Source organism: Hyperolius riggenbachi, chromosome 1, assembly GCF_040937935.1.
Source record: "Hyperolius riggenbachi isolate aHypRig1 chromosome 1, aHypRig1.pri, whole genome shotgun sequence".
Lineage (NCBI taxonomy): Eukaryota > Metazoa > Chordata > Amphibia > Anura > Hyperoliidae > Hyperolius > Hyperolius riggenbachi.
This window is the reverse complement of record NC_090646.1, coordinates 471620456-471638054: the sequence shown is the minus strand read 5'-3', so window position 1 is coordinate 471638054 and position 17599 is coordinate 471620456. Positions and strand designations below refer to the sequence as shown.

General features: G+C 42.2%; 1 protein-coding gene and 1 long non-coding RNA gene across 2 annotated transcripts in view; one reads left to right on the top strand and one right to left on the bottom strand.

The window, feature by feature from the left end:
* LOC137521433 (uncharacterized) overlaps window positions 1–9071 on the top strand; it is a 33798-nt gene extending 24727 nt beyond the window's left edge. The window contains exon 3 of the long non-coding RNA XR_011022122.1: window positions 8930–9071. This is a non-coding gene — a long non-coding RNA (uncharacterized lncRNA). The remainder of the gene's footprint in view (window positions 1–8929) is intronic.
* POLE (DNA polymerase epsilon, catalytic subunit) overlaps window positions 1–17599 on the bottom strand; it is a 118785-nt gene that overhangs the window by 20703 nt on the left and 80483 nt on the right. Inside the window, exons 29-37 of the mRNA XM_068240609.1 lie at window positions 17436–17558; window positions 12901–13113; window positions 11096–11308; window positions 10872–11015; window positions 10457–10597; window positions 8852–9005; window positions 2027–2133; window positions 836–1012; window positions 526–749 (exon numbers count right to left, since the gene is read on the bottom strand). Of these exons, the coding sequence (XP_068096710.1) occupies window positions 526–749; window positions 836–1012; window positions 2027–2133; window positions 8852–9005; window positions 10457–10597; window positions 10872–11015; window positions 11096–11308; window positions 12901–13113; window positions 17436–17558 (1496 nt within the window). The remainder of the gene's footprint in view (window positions 1–525; window positions 750–835; window positions 1013–2026; window positions 2134–8851; window positions 9006–10456; window positions 10598–10871; window positions 11016–11095; window positions 11309–12900; window positions 13114–17435; window positions 17559–17599) is intronic.

The following is a 17599-nucleotide window of genomic DNA, read 5'->3' as shown; positions in this document are numbered from 1 at the left end:
TGTTTAAATGTAATTTATAATGAAACCAACTGAAAGGGAAGGAATAGGTCTATGCCAGGGGTATCCTAACTTTAGGCCAAGGGCAATAAAAAGCTAAATTAAACACAATTTTGCCGATTGGCGTTGGGTACACTATGCCTGTGATGTTTTGTCACATAAATCAATTTTGTGGGAAATAACTCATATACTGTGTGCAGTTAGCACAGTGGCAGCTGCTAATCAGTGGCTGCTGCTGCTGGCACAGTAGAAACTGCTAATCTGTGGCTATTAACGCTACTGGCACAGTGGCAGCTGCTAATCAGTGGCTGTTACTGCTTCTGGCTCCAACATGCAGCACTGCAGCTTCAGCCTGCAGGCCACATGGAATCAACTGTAGAGTGCTTTGGGGGCCACCATAAATGGCTTGGTGGGTTGCATTTGGACCCTCGGGACGGACATAGGACATGCCTGATCTATACTGATAAGGCAGAATACTGTCTGTAAATCTGGTTATATAGCACTGGTTATATAGCTCTTGTAGCATACCTGGCCATCTCAAAAGCCTGTGATAGACAGCTGTCCAAATTAAGATAGTGACGGATCATTCGCCGGGCACCATGGCGTTGCCAGTCCAGGACACTGTAGTTGATGTCATCTGTGACACGTACAGGAACAAGAGGGAACTCCTCCAGAACAGGCATTCCACTAGTCAATCTTCTTGATGGCCAGTTAGACTGCACGGCAATCAAGGTTGGGCCACGTCTTTCATCCTAATAAAAGGGAATCAATAAGTCAACATTGGCTACTGTAGTTTCTTTAAAAAAAAGTCTGGACAGTTAGGTAATGTCAAACTCACCTTGTAGCTTAAAAGTAACCTCTGGATAGCTCTGTAGACTGTTTTTAGGTCAGTTTCAGCTCGAACTTCAAACACATGCTTTTCTGGAGGCAGAAGTTCAGCATCTACTTTCTCTTGCATCGCACTGTGCTCACTGGAATACATATTGCTGAGGTTTGGCATTTGGTTACTACGCACCTAAATACAGGAAAACATTAAATTAATTTTACCCTTTAGTGCCACTTGATAGACTGACAAAACTACAGCTACAGCTGTTACTTGGAACATCCAACATGCCACACCGCCTGATAAACAGCGCTTCTTACTGTAAATATGAACTGAGTGGAATATGAATGTAGCTATCTTCATTTTCTTTACGAAAAAAACAAACAGCTGCCTAAATACCATTTTGGCTTGGGCCGTTTGTGAGGAACACTCTGCATACAGCCGGAAGTGTCAGAGCAGCATACTCATTCTTGGCCAGTGATTCAGAAGAAATAAGCAGAGGATTTGCTCAACAGCCATGCAATTCACAATTGTTAAAGTTGAGTGAGCAAGGCTCCTTTCCTCTCAGTTTAGGTTTCCTTCAGGCCCCTTTTACACGTACATTGCAAGTGTGCAGTGCATCACCCTGTTTTACTGCAAGGTGACACCATGGCAATGCAAGTGAAAGAGGCCATTCACATTTACGCCATTGCATTGTGTTGTGCTGGAAGTATCCAATCCGCCCCAATCCCGGTGCTCAGCCTCCAGTGTGTTACAGCAAGCACCGCACTTAACGGTGCTTGGGGTAATGGAAGTTTATGGTCGACGCAGTAAGTGTAAACAACGTAGAGTGGTGCACTGACCGAAAGAAATCCCAGTGACGTATTTCCTGCCTAGTAGGGAGTATGTCACTGAACGTGGGGCAGCACTATGCATATGACCCAGTCGGTGAATACTGCCGCAAGGTCCTAGTATTGTTGTTTTTTTGCGTTGTGGTGGGATGAGGTAGGAGCATTACATCCCCACCGCAATGCAAAAAATATATGTACAACCGGCCTCGAGAGGAACGAACATAGTCCTCAGTGCTCTATTTAAAAGTAATGAAGTACCACTGCTTCAATACATTGAGTGATTGCATCTTCCAGCACTGAAATATGATGTTAAATAAGGACATAAATAGCATCGTTCAGACATTTTTAGGGAAAAGAAATTTTGGAAAAATCTTACTGTGTCCACTACAAACACTGCAGCCTTCCGCTGAGATGGTATAAATAATCCAAACAGCGCCTTGTGTCCCTGAGAATTATGGTATAAATACACATGCCGGATGCTTCCTGCGATAAAAAAAAAAAATGGGGAGAAAGAACTTATGAGCATTACTATACACATGGCAAAAAGAAGAACTGAAATACACCACTAAAGGCATCTGTAATAAAGACAGAGACTGAGCCATACAAGCAAAAGTGCTTCCATCTTGTTCCATGACAGCTGATCATATATTTAATGCAACCTGTGTCAAGTGAGCTGCTTTATTAGGATAGTAATGCCATCGGCATGACACCCACCTACATGGGCATCCCACTGGTCATCCTAACGGTGTTGGTGCTCATGATGATTACTATCCCAATAAAGAAGCTTATATGGCAGGTCAGTGCCCTTTCCTTCTATTCTCTCCATGTATACCTAGGCTTTCTTTATGTTGGAGCACATCCTGTTGAAGTTTTAGGAACAGTCCAATCAAAGAGCTGGCAGATGCCGACAGGAGACATTGTACCCCAGGGCACTGTACTAAAGTTGGGTGTTGTGATCAGAGCACGTGGATTATAGAGCAGGAGATCTGGGAGCAGACGGCGTCACCATAGACCGTAATAGGAATTAAGGCTATAGTGGTGTACAGTGAGTAACTTCAACGCTGTCAGAAGACAGAGCTGAAGTTCCTTTTAAAGCACTGTAATTCGGCTGCCAGCAATAGCTGGAAGCTTAATTACTTCATTCCCTACCCATCCACGTGGACCTAGAGGGGGAATAGTAATTAAAGCCGCCAGGACTTGTGCAGGAGCAGGGTAAGCCGTATATCGGCTGTATCCTGCGCCGAAGTCTCCCAGCGGCTATTTCTCTCATACACATTGTGATCACCCTTGGCGACTGCCCTTCCCTCCACAATCAATGTTCCTGTTAGATGCACTATGGAAAAAGTGTGTTTCATATGCACATAAAAACAAATTAATTAAGCAGAAACAATGTAATGAACCCTTGTAATGTAAACAGAACTAAATAAAGCACTGTGATTATTAACAAAATGGAAATGTCTCCTTAAAGTGGAATAAAACCCAGTATTTCTTCTTTGCTCTAAAAAGATTACTTACAGTAAATAATATACTAACAATATATATATATATATATATATATATATATATATATATATATATATATATATATATATATATATATATATATATATATATATATATATATATATATATATATATATATATATATATATATTATATATATTTAATTTTTTTTAAAGTAAAACAGCATTCAAAGGGTTAAATCACAGGAGTGACATTTCTCCTGATGATAACCTTATCTTGTGTTTACATTCTTCACTTGATACAATTAAGTAAACATTCTCTGACTACACAGAAACTTCTGCTAATGAGTCCTGAACTGAAACACTGCTCAGAAATCATTACTGGGTGCATTTACAATAGAAATACAACAGTTATGAATAAAATGCACCAGCAGCTTTCAAAGAAAACTGAACTTTGGGAACTTATAATTTCTAAACGAATACTACTACTTGTGCACAAAAGCAAATATGATAATTGTATGGGTTATAAAAAGTAGGAAAACACATTTTTATTGAATATTTTGTCAGAGTTTAAAACCACTTTAAAGGATAATTTTGTAGTAGGGGTGGATGAACACCCTGTAGAAAAAGTCACAGGAGACAAAAAACGGGAGCCCAGTAGTGCAATATGTCAATGACCACAATAAAAGAAAATAAATTAAAAGCACTACTCACAAAGGGAGGTTGCTTGGGGCAACCAACCACAGGAAGCAGGTGGAGACAATAAACCCGACTCCACTCGGGGTGGTCCTAGCCAGAACCGGAAGGATGGTCGCTCTCTTAGTGGAAAAAAGGGGACAGAGTCCACTGTGGGGACTCCACTGGTGGTCTGCCACCTCCCCTCGGACAGGATGTGTTCGGGGGTATACTTAGCACGTAAAAGGGAAAGAGGCGCCCTGATATAATAAAAGCATCTAAAATCAGCTTAAAATCGAAAAGTGATATGAGGTAGCTTACCTCAATGACGAAACCTCTGTAGTTAATACAAGGGATTTTTATTAGCACAGGCAACGCGTTTCGCGGGTCTCAGCCCGCTTCATCAGGCCAGTAAAAGTGCCTACAATAGCAACAAGAACTCCTCAATATATTTGTACATGTATATCAAACATAATAGTAAAAAATGTTCTACCAAGATCATAAACATTGCATCATATCATATTGATCAAATTTTTAGATGCGTTTTTGTACATACATAATGTTTTTTTATAAATTATTATTATGTAAGAAAGAGTAATACTGGTGATAATCGTTAGCAGTAAAGATACTAATCGCAATAAAGGAGGAAAACTTAATGGGCCTGATTCACAAAGCGGCGCAAACCGTCCAGCACGGGCGCGCCAAAACAGCCAGCACGTGAAGCGCCGCCCGCGGACCGCCGCCCGCGCAAAACGCCACGACCCGCGCGATCGCGGACCCCCGCGAATCGCGGCAAACCGCGCACGCAAAAGCCCGCAACCACACGAACCACGGCACCCCGCGCGCGCAAAAGCCCGCGAACGGCACCCCACACGCCAACCGCCCAGCACACCCACGCCAAACAGCCCGCACCGCCCCGCGAACCAGGGAGTAAATTCAATAATAATTATAATAATAATAGTAGTCGCTGCTTTATAAAAATAAATAATAAGTATCAACATTGTTGGTAATATTAAGAATCCATAGTAAAAGTATATCGCTCATAAAATCATAATATAAATTTGTATAAACACAAATAACAATTAGGACTTGGCCAGCTATTGAATATAAATATACATAAAGTCAAACTAAGGTGGTATCTCACAGCTACATAAGCTATTCGATCACAGCACTAGTTGCTCTTTAAAAAATAGACTGGTCACAAATAGGCTAAAAGAAAAGACACAGTATTTCATTGTGCTAAGTTTGAGTATGGTGGGTGAACAGCAGGGGGAGCGTTAGGTGGTCTGAAGGAATGAGGGTCAGAGCACTTACCAAATAGAAAAGATCATCTAGCATAGGGAGCCTCTGTAGGGGGCTCTGCAGAGCTGTCTTAAATAACTTCTGTAATGTCTGAACAGCATGCTTGCTGAAAAAGGGGCGGCACCGGAAGTTATTGATGACATCACACAAAGGGCCGCCCACCGGAAGTACTGGCGGCACCATTTTGGTTCTGGGCGATGTATAGGGAAAGGCTATTGAATGCCAGCACTTTGCTTATTTAATAGAGAACATCCAGATGCTGGGGGAAAAAAGTTTTAGTAAATGGACACTAGATGGCAGCAGTGTTAACAATTCTTCAGTATAGATAGTGCTGGAGATTTGTGCTTGTTATAAAAGCTTCTTTAAACATAGGCGATTGTTGGTAATAGGTGGCTTATAGTGAATTCTCAAGGTTGGTCTGAACTTCACTATCTCAATTGGAACCAATTTTACTAATTACATTATATTAATAATACTAAAATAGTGAATAATAATTATTATGCTAAATTATTACAAAATGCTAGAAGTGCATATTGTTGGTATCAGGTGGGGTATCATAATTTGCTCATAAATTTATTAAGAAGTGTGCATGAAATAATATTTTTAGTTATGAAAAATGATTAAAAAAAAAAAAAAAAAAAGAATACATAAATAAATGAATAAAATATATAATAATTAATAAATATGTTTCAAAGACATCATTATAATGCCGTCATATGTGCATAGTGCGTGTTGTGCTTGTCATTTGATAGCTACTAGCTCATAAGCATTACTATTGGGGAAAAGGAACTGGAGAGGTGGAGGAGACAGTTGGAAACTAGGAAGTGTAAGTATCTGGTCCAGGGGGAAATTATGTATGGACAGAGTTGGTAGATAGTATATCTTATGGGGATACGTATAGTGAGCTGGACCTCTGAGTTAGAAATTGTGCTCTAAACATTCATTTAAACCCTCTGGTTTGAGGGTTCTCAATCTGAAGATCCAGAACATCTCTCTTGCCCGCAACCGAGCTATTCGATCGGAGCAGGAGGGATTGTCGGGTATCTGTTCTATGGGCATGAAGAATAGTGTTTTTGGATCCGAGTTGTGGCACTCCGCGAAGTGCCTTGAGAGACTGTGTTTGGTATATGCTTTGGTGATGTTCCTTCTATGTTGGCCGAGTCTGGCTCTTATTTGCTGAGTGGTACGTCCAACGTACTGTTTTTTACAGGGGCAAGTGATGAGGTAAATAACATGGGTGGTGCTGCAGTGGAATGAATGGGTGATTTCATATGAGTCTTGTGTGATTTCACAAATGATTCATGCACACTTCTTAATAAATTTATGAGCAAATTATGATACCCCACCTGATACCAACAATATGCACTTCTAGCATTTTGTAATAATTTAGCATAATAATTATTATTCACTATTTTAGTATTATTAATATAATGTAATTAGTAAAATTGGTTCCAATTGAGATAGTGAAGTTCAGACCAACCTTGAGAATTCACTATAAGCCACCTATTACCAACAATCACCTATGTTTAAAGAAGCTTTTATAACAAGCACAAATCTCCAGCACTATCTATACTGAAGAATTGTTAACACTGCTGCCATCTAGTGTCCATTTACTAAAACTTTTTTCCCCCAGCATCTGGATGTTCTCTATTAAATAAGCAAAGTGCTGGCATTCAATAGCCTTTCCCTATACATCGCCCAGAACCAAAATGGTGCCGCCAGTACTTCCGGTGGGCGGCCCTTTGTGTGATGTCATCAATAACTTCCGGTGCCGCCCCTTTTTCAGCAAGCATGCTGTTCAGACATTACAGAAGTTATTTAAGACAGCTCTGCAGAGCCCCCTACAGAGGCTCCCTATGCTAGATGATCTTTTCTATTTGGTAAGTGCTCTGACCCTCATTCCTTCAGACCACCTAACGCTCCCCCTGCTGTTCACCCACCATACTCAAACTTAGCACAATGAAATACTGTGTCTTTTCTTTTAGCCTATTTGTGACCAGTCTATTTTTTAAAGAGCAACTAGTGCTGTGATCGAATAGCTTATGTAGCTGTGAGATACCACCTTAGTTTGACTTTATGTATATTTATATTCAATAGCTGGCCAAGTCCTAATTGTTATTTGTGTTTATACAAATTTATATTATGATTTTATGAGCGATATACTTTTACTATGGATTCTTAATATTACCAACAATGTTGATACTTATTATTTATTTTTATAAAGCAGCGACTACTATTATTATTATAATTATTATTGAATTTACTCCCTGGTTCGCGGGGCGGTGCGGGCTGTTTGGCGTGGGTGTGCTGGGCGGTTGGCGTGTGGGGTGCCGTTCGCGGGCTTTTGCGCGCGCGGGGTGCCGTGGTTCGTGTGGTTGCGGGCTTTTGCGTGCGTGGTTTGCCGCGATTCGCGGGGGTCCGCGATCGCGCGGGTCGTGGCGTTTTGCGCGGGCGGCGGTCCGCGGGCGGCGCTTCACGTGCTGGCTGTTTTGGCGCGCCCGTGCTGGACGGTTTGCGCCGCTTTGTGAATCAGGCCCATTAAGTTTTCCTCCTTTATTGCGATTAGTATCTTTACTGCTAACGATTATCACCAGTATTACTCTTTCTTACATAATAATAATTTATAAAAAAACATTATGTATGTACAAAAACGCATCTAAAAATTTGATCAATATGATATGATGCAATGTTTATGATCTTGGTAGAACATTTTTTACTATTATGTTTGATATACATGTACAAATATATTGAGGAGTTCTTGTTGCTATTGTAGGCACTTTTACTGGCCTGATGAAGCGGGCTGAGACCCGCGAAACGCGTTGCCTGTGCTAATAAAAATCCCTTGTATTAACTACAGAGGTTTCGTCATTGAGGTAAGCTACCTCATATCACTTTTCGATTTTAAGCTGATTTTAGATGCTTTTATTATATCAGGGCGCCTCTTTCCCTTTTACGTACTTTAAAGGATACTAGAGCCAAAATGAATAGGAGAAACCGGGGGGTGAAGTCGGTACAAAAATCATCCGACTCTTAAGTTTATGAAACCACCAACTCTGACTCCAGGTACCCAAAATTGTTTAGACTCCCCAGCTCTGGTTCTCCACTCTGCCTCCTCCACTGCCTGTAATTGCCCTCTGGCACCTTCTTCTGGCTGGCTGGGTATCAGTGCGCCTGCGCTGGCCTGGCTACATGCGTTTTAAAGTATGCAACCACGGCCGTGTGCAGGGTGGTCCCGGACACTGTTGCATACTTTAGAACGCGTACAGCCGGGCCCAGTGCACAAATGCAAGACCTGGCCGGAAGAGGGTGTCGGAGGGCAATTACAGGCAGCAGAGGGGAGAGAATGGAGAACGGGGTAGCGGTGAGCATCAGGACAGCTCACCATACATGCCTGATCCCTCCGTTTCTCATATTCATTTGGGCTCTTGTATCCTTTAAATAAAATTAAGAAGTATTAGGGCTCGCTTCCACTTGTGCGGCGCGCGTCTACCGAGACGCGCGCCGGCACTGAGCGGGTGTGCGGGATCACAGGGTAATCCCATCAGCCGTGCCATGCACGGCTATGGGATTCGCTGCCTCCCGAGCGAATTCTGCGGTGGGGTTCCGGCAAGCGATTCGGCCGGCGGCACCATAGTCCCCTATGGCAGAGCTTCCCCGCATGATTTGCCTGCAGGGAAACTCTGCAGAATCGCGGTGGTTTCTGCATAAGTGGAAATGGGCCCTTACTAAAAATGGAGTAACTTTTTTTTTTAATTGTATACCTGGCTCCAGGTAGTTGTACTGAGCCAATGACTTCATTTCTAAGACATCCAAGTCAAACGTGTCTGTTTCTCTTGCAGAATAGCTACGAGCCATCTGCTTGTTCACCATGCATACACAGCCCAGCTGGATCACCGACCGCAGCAGCAAGGGGACCTAATGCAGAGAAATGGTTCAAAACCAAAAGGAACATATTAAAGAATAACCTATTCAGATTAAGATCTAAAGGTAACTGCACCAAATGATACTTTCAGTAAGCTGTTAAAGTGATCCTCTACTAGATTGCTGTAAATAATGAGATAAGGATGTTTTTATTTTTTGCCACCAGTGCAGTGCTTCCTGCTGTAATTGACAGATTTTCCTGAGAACTAGCAGGATCCTGAAACAAGACTTGACACCTCCTGACACCGTCTGCTTGTTTGGTGCTGAACAGTGGCATTTGGGAGTATTTGGGTGTTCTGAATGGGCTATGCCGAATTCGAACACCAACACTGTTGCTGTGGTGGTAAGGCTGCCTGATATGCAGCCTTACCATTGTTTTTCCTAAAGCGTTCCACTACAAAATGTCTAGGGCACTACCTGTTTGTCATGCGGTGTGGACACCACATAAGTTATTTGTACTACCTGGCTTCCCCATTCATGTTTATCCCTTATTCTGCATAGCAGCATGGGAAGTAGTGGCTCTTTACAATATGAATGTTAAACAGTAACATCCAATACAGATACATTTTTGTAACTAATGTATACAGATTTCTAATTCATGTACATCTGAAAATCTAGTCAACAGTACAGTGAAGAATATCTACGTACGACAGGGGTCCCCAACCTTTTCTGGCCCGGGGACCATTTTCGGGGGGGGGGGGGGGGGGGGGGTGTATTGGGTGCGCAACCATAGTTACCCCAGTATGGCTAGCATAGTGCCCCTGTATAGCTAGCATAGTGACCAGTATAACTAGTATAGTCCCAGTATGGGTAGGTAGTGCCCCAGTATAGCTAGTATAGTGCCCAGTATAGCTAGTATAATGCCCAGTATGGGTAGGTAGTGCCCAGTATGGCTAGTATAGTGCCCAGTATGGGTAGGTAGTTGCTCCAGTATAGCTAGTATAGTGCCCAGTATTGCACCCTAGTATGGGTAGGTAGTGCCCCCCTCCCGCCGCTCATGTTACCTTATGAGCTGCGGCCGCTTGTTCTATTAGATTGCCCCAGGCGCCGCTCTCCTCTTCGCAGCATCTCCTATTACACCAGTCAGCAGCGAGTCTTGCGGCTGCTGTAAGGAGGGAAGGAGACAGGGCAGCGGCTTCCTGTAGCGGCGATATGCATCGCCGTTACCATGGGAACCACTGCCCTGCTCGCTTCCCTCCTTACAGATGGGGGAGATGATAGACCCGCCGCGGCCCAGCTGGAAACCGCCAACGGACCAGCAGTGGGCCGCGGCCCAGTGGTTGGGGACCCGACATACGGTATATTTACACCCAAGTTACATGTTTGTACATGTACCTTGGATATAACTATAAGTATGCTACACAGTACTGTTGACTTACAGATTACTGATACAGGTTACAATTGAGGAGCTGACTCATGAAAGCAGAAATATATTAAGCTACTACCTGGGTCTCATACACTCCCTCAATATCTGGAGCAGACAGATCTGCATTGATTTCATTGATGTGTTCAAGGTACATATCCTCAGGCACAGAATATTCATACAGATGATACACAGGATTGGAGCGAGGTAGGATCCTGTTCACCTGTAGTATCAGAAACAAAGACCATTTCAGAACAAATACACAGAATGTGTGACCTCACCATGATTTACATCAACTACTAGGCTACTTAATATTTGACACAGCTAATGACTATTATTCAGCTGCCTCTAAAAGGCAATCATGAAAAAGGGGCATCATTATTATCATTTGCGATCCCCCTCTGAAATGTCCTCGATTTTTGCCCATTTATTACTACTTAAGCTTAGGACTTCCATTACATTCCAAGTCAGTATAAAATGAAGAATTGGGACGTCACCTTTCTATACACTGCTCCCTCCTCTGTCTTGGGTACACGCTGGTTGACATAGAAAACACGTGGTATGTTGATCTTGATGCAGTGCAGATCGCTGCCAATCACAGCCCACAAGCGGAAGACGCCTGGTTGGCTGCTTTCTCCAATCTTTAGAACAGAACAGAATGTAAATCTCTCATCTCTATAGCATAAACTAAAAAATAAAGTGAGGAAATGTTAATGCGAACCTGCACAACTTGCCAGGGCATGTCTAGGATGCTGCGGGCCGTTCTACGCAGGAAGCTTCCCAACCCAGATGCTTGGGTTTCCCGGACTATGCCTCCTGCTCCGGGAGCTACATCTCCAGCCTCTAAACGTCGTTTCTTCTGACGTTCTTTGCGCTGACGTGCCTGCAACTCCCACTTCTTCTTGTGGTAACGCAACCAGAGAAGTCTCTCTTCCTACAGAGGATAACACAACCCAAGATGCAGGCATAAGGAGCACAGAAGAAACCCAACAAAGATTATACTTGATGAATTCAGGGCTGTGGAGTCAGAGGTTGGAGTCGGGGCAATTTTGGTTGCCTGGAGTCGGAGTCGGGAAAAAATGCACTGACTCCGACTCCTAATGAATTTAAACTGTAATTAAAATAGAAAACATGATAAAAGGTTCTATTTCTCAGATAATAGTCATCATAAATAATTTATACATACAGTAATAGCTGTGCTTAGTCCACAAAAATGAAATAAACCAATCAAAATTAGTTACTTGTGCTGCTTCAATAAAGCAGTCCCCGTATTTTTAAAGTCAGATATACACATCTGATTGTGACTGTGTATATGATGTGTACACAGGAATCTCATATATACGAAACAACATCTATGCTGTAAGTATAAAGCCTGATGTGTAGCCGTGTCACTAATAGAGATGGTCAACGAGATGGAAATAATTCATGTGTTAATTCTGATTTATGCAAATGTACGCACTCGCTTTGCTCATGAAATGAAATAATTTGATATGTTGTTAAAATTTGGTTTGGTGACTACGAATTAAATGTAACCTGAGAAGGATGAAAATAAAAGTTTTGTACATACCTGGGGTTTCTTCCAGCCCCATTCAGGCTAATCAATCCCTCGCTGTCCACCTCCACCACCTGGATCTTCTGCTACGAGTCCTGGTAATTCAGCCAGTTAGCGCAGTCTGGCCGCATGCCGCTTCCACAGCCAGGAGCGTTCTGCACTTGCGCAACAGTGCTGCGCAGGTGTAGTACATTCCCGGCGGCGGAGTGTGTGCATGCGCACTACGACAGACTGGCTCAAGTACCTGGACTTATAGCAGAAGATCCAGATGGTGGACGAGGACAGCGAGGGACTGATTAGTCTGAAGGGGGCTGGATGAAGCCCCAGGTATGTATAAAACTTTAATTTCATCTGTCTCAGGTTTACTTTGTTACACAGTAGTACTATACTCTACATATGCACTCCCCACAGAGCTGCAGGGAATCCACTGAGAATGTTGTGCACATTGAACACAGAGATGTTGTCTATCACCCATAAACCTGGTTCAGATTGTGCATGAAGAATGTGTAATAGAGGAAGAATCTCCTTATTCCCCCGCACATCACTCTTACATGTACCCACAGTCCCATTGCCTAGGGCCTGATAGATGTTCTTTGTTCCGGCCTGTACCTTTTACAAGTGCTCTTACCAAGGACTAGTTTTAGTCTATGACTAAAGGGAATAAATAAGACAGTCTCCATATCCTTCTCACTTCAGTTGTCTTAAAATTCCTAAGCGTTGGCAATTAAGAGACGAATTTCATGTTACATACTTTCAATCAACAAGATTGTAATATGCAAATTAGAGGAGTCGGAGTCGAAGTCGGTGGAATCCTAAAATGAGGAGTCGGAGTCGGTGGATTTTTGTACCGACTCCACAGCCCTGGATGAATTGAACCGCAGAACAACCACCTACTGTCCAACCACCTGTGTGCAGGGCAATGAACTATAGGTAACATTCTAGTAATAATTTCATGCAGAAATAAAACAACTCACTTTTGTGTTACCCAGGGGAGGAGGTGGACCTAGCACTTCCCTCCAAGACTGTGTAAGTGCCACATCCTGGGAGTCTCCTTGGCTCTCTTCATTTGCATTATTACGTTTCCGCTTTGTACTTATAGGAATGGTAGGTTGAAGACGTTTAGCTACACCAAAATCTTCAATATCTGGTGCCTGAGAAGAGTCCGATGCTTGCACCTGAGCCGTGACCTTAAGAAAATTATAAGAACACGTACTTAAAAGGACAACCAAGGTGACATATGACATGATGAGATAGACGTGTATTTACAGCACCAAGCACACATATGACTATGCTGTGTTCCTTTTTCTGCCTGAAAAAGTTAAAAATCAGATATGCACTTGACAGTTTCTGTCCAGGTCAGGACCGGGTCAGACTGGGTCAAACTATAGTATAAACCTCACTGATAAGGAACTACAGCCATAAAACACCTTCCTGTCAGTAAATGGTTTCTGAGAGCAGGAAAGAGATGAACAGGATCAATAATTCATATATTTGAGCTCTGGCATACTTCAATGAAGGTGTCATTGAGCAGAGACAAAGAAACAGTAAAAACTTAAAAACTAGATTTAAATATAAAATAAAACCGTGGTAAAACTAAAAAAAAAGTCGTTTATAAGAGAAGTAGGACAGATGTAACTGTTTTTCTCATCAGTTTATTTTCACCTGGGATGTCCTTTAACATGCAAGGGGACAAATACACTAAAGAGAAATCACTTCTGTGTCAATCCTAAATAATTAAAGCGGACCCAAACCAAAAATTTGTATTTCAAAATATTTAGTTACACCACTCTGACACATACAAAGATAAACACTCCTTCAAGCCTATGAGCATTTCAGTGCATGCTTTTCACCTCTCTTTTTCCATAACTAGGGTTATACAGGTGGCAGCCATTAGCAATTCCTCCTTTGCCGGACACCTTATACGCCCCCAGTTTGCTGGGTTCTGTCCCGGCAATATGAAAGGCAGGGAGGGGTTCCTCCAATAAATGTAAAATATTTTATATTTGTCATCATGCAGCTGAAAAAAGGCTGCTATTTTTTATTATACTGTAATTTAGAAAATAGATTATATTTCTGAAATCTTGTATTCTTTAATTTGGGTCCACTTTAAAATGTAAAACATTTAAACTATAACCATTGTTTGAGAAAACAAGTTCCTGTCAAAAGCACCTCCCCAAAACACCCCCGCCAAAAGAACTTCTTCAGACAGACTAATCAAAGCACCGGTTAGGAAACTCATTCTAGGTCACAGAGGAAGGTCACTAAGGACCAAATGACCATGATAACCTCTACTAAATCAAAGTTTCACTATAGATCCACTTTACATGGATATAACAAAGAGGACCAAATTCAGCAGTTATGTGGGTGTCAAACTAATTGTCACTTCTGTCACCAGGGTCTGACTGGGCCACAGTAGTACAGTTATTTCCCTCAGTGGGCCCCGCCTCCAGGTCTCTAGTCTCTATTTCTATATTCTATCATTATAAATCAGCACTCTGTGGGTTAATTTATGCATTTTCTCCTAGTCTAAAGGGGTGGTGTAGGAAAACATTAGCAGAGACCAAGTTATTGCAAAGTAATGTGGAAATAATGAGCACATTAGGATTGCTCTTATCAGTAGGTTCCGTGGATCAGAATTATGAGTGGAAGTAGGTTTATTGTTACAATTTCTACTTAAATACCACACAACCCATACATAACACTTAAGGATTGCATTGCTAAAGCAGATTTGAGGGCAAAACAAATACTGCCAGTAAATGACTAAATATTAATGACTATCCATCCACATGGCCCTCTATAGAGCATAGTTCACCTTCCTTTTAGCCAATGAAATAATGCCAGAGGGGATTCTAAATTCAAGTCCACTATCTGATTAATGCATGCGTAAACAATAAAATATTTTCATGCAGAATAGCACCACCTAACATTAGAACATGTCATTAGAATAAAGAGTACCCAAGGTAAACAAGACAGGCTTTGTCTTAGGGCCTGTTTCCACTACACGCATATTCTGGATGCAGAACAACTGACTCCAATGAAAGCCTATGGGCTTGTTTCCACTAAACGTGATTTTTCTGATGCAGATTTCCCATAGGCATTCATTGGAGTCAGTTTTCTGCATCCAGAATCTGCATGTAGCGTGTAGGCTCTGCCTTCTTTAAAGAGACTCTGTAACAAAAATGTCATCCTGTTTTCTACCATCCTACAAATTCCTAAACCTATTGTAATGTGCTCTGGCTTACTGCAGCACTTTCTACTATCACTGTCTCTGTAATAAATCAGCTTATGTTTCCCCTGTCGGACTTGTCGCCCTGTGTCTGGAAGTCTGCCAACTCTTCAGTGTTGATCTGCTATGCACGCCCCCCTCAAGGCCCCTCTATGCACACTCCCATGTGTCTGTGTTATTTACATTAGCCAGCTTTTCTCTGCTCTCTTATCTTTTACAAGCTGGATAAATCCTCTGTTGTGAAAGGAGTCACATACTGAGGAATTACAGAAACGGGCAGAGCTGTCTGCAGGAAGAAACAATCAGCCTGTAACTCTTCAGTGGATGAGAGCTGCAGGGGGAAAGAAACACACAAATTATCTCTTGAGATTCAAAAGGAAAGCTGTATACAGCCTGCTTGAGTATGAATGTATTTTCTATGTGTGGAGATACTGTACATCAACCTACTTCCTGTTTTGGTGGCCATTTTGGTTGTTTATAAACCAACTTTTTAAAACGGTTTTTGACTACTTTTAATGAGGCGGGGAGCGGCGAAATTGTGACAGAGGGGAATAGGAGATGTCCCCTAACGCACTGGTATGTTTACTTTTGTGCGATTTTAACAATACAGATGCTCTTTAACCTTAGGTACTCCTTTAAAGCACCAATTCCCCCTCCCACATTTTTCATTGTTCATAAAAGGTGAATAGGGAACTATGCCATTATTCACACAATTTTCATACTTGATGCAGCTGTTCCAAAGAAATTCTCTTTGAAAAAGTAAGTCACATGACCCAGAGATCTGTGCACAAAGTATAGCGCTGTCAGCAGAGCCATCACCTAAACATGCACTGGCTGCCCATGGTCCTGCTACTGGTCGATGTGGCGCTGTGGTGAGCGGTGTTCCTCCTTTTTCCAGCATCACCTAAACATTCCATCCATCCTGTGAAGAACAGAGGATGTGGGCAGGGTCAGCCGTATGCTAATAGAAAAAGACTGGTTGCCCCCCCCCTTCCGACTACCACCTGTCGGTGGTTAAGACAGGGGGAAGAGTTTGGAAAGAGCGACCTGCTATTCAGTCTGAGGCCTTGTTCACATTGCGTTCGGTTCGCGTGTTCGTCCGTGTTTTTTTTTTTAGGAGTCTTTTTTCCCCCAATTCCCGGGGCTTGGGTGGGCGATTCGTTTTTGTGCTTAACGGTTGTCTAAGCGTTTTTTCTGAGCGATTTTGTAATTCACTCCTTGACACAAGTCAGGAAGTGAACTCTTTGACCCAGAAAAGAATAAATACAATGTACTTATTCTTAACAACACGAGCGCAATCGCCTTAATGCACTTTTTTTTGTACGTGTGCGCCGATTTTCCTATACCTTCCATTGAGGCGGAATCTCCCCGAAAATGGAACACACACCGCTTTCCTAGCCGCACTGCGCATGACCCACGCTGATATGAACCTTCTCATAGACATTCATTGGCCACACGGTCGGGGGGGCGTTTTGAAAACCGCAGGCGGGCGAAAAAAGACGAAAACGCCTGCAGTGTGAACAAGCCCTAACAAAGCTGCATCTGACTTTTACACAGGGAAACATTTGCAAACCCAGCCAGATAATAATAATGTGCAAATCACAAAGCTGTGCATTTGGTAACTGAAAATTCCACACTAATAGCACTACAAAAAAAACAACAACAAAAAGAACCTGAACCTTATTTTATGGCTTTAATGTGCTTATCAATTAAAGCACCTATAGAGAATACATGTAAGGGTCCGTAGACCACAAATAAATACACAAAGAGGAACTCCAGCCTAAACAAACATACTGTCATTAAGTTACATTAGTAATGTTAATTAAAATAGATGGGTAATATAATCTCTTACTCACCCTGTTTTAAAAGAACAGGCAAATGTTTGATTTCATGAGGGCAGCCATCTTTTTGGTTGAAAGGAGGTGACAGGGAGCATGATACACAATTCCAACTATCCTGTGTGCTGATCACCCCTCCCAGTTGCTAGGCAACGTGAACAACAACATAGGAAATCCCATCATGCTTGGCACAGCATCAGGGAAAAAAAGCCTGGGCAGTTTTCTTTGATGGGTGGAGCTTAGCTAAAAATGCATTTAAAAATGATGCTTTGGTAAGAAAAACAAAGTTCTGATGCTGTGAAACTGTTTAAGACACTCCAAGCTTTTTCAGATCTGCCGAGTATATTTTTACTCCGGAGGTTCAATTTAAGAACTTGCGCACCAAACTGACTGAGCAAAAGCTGAAGAAGCACACACAATTTTAATACACAGAACCTATTCTCACCTGTTTCTTGCCTTCACTGACGAACAACTCGTTAATTCTTTTCTGCTTGTAGACATCATTCTTCTCAAGCAACTTCTTATGCAGCCAGTCTGGGTGTCGAACACGGGGAACAGGATTCTTTACCTATCCCAACACAATGAATTGAGTCAGTGAGCAATGCTTTA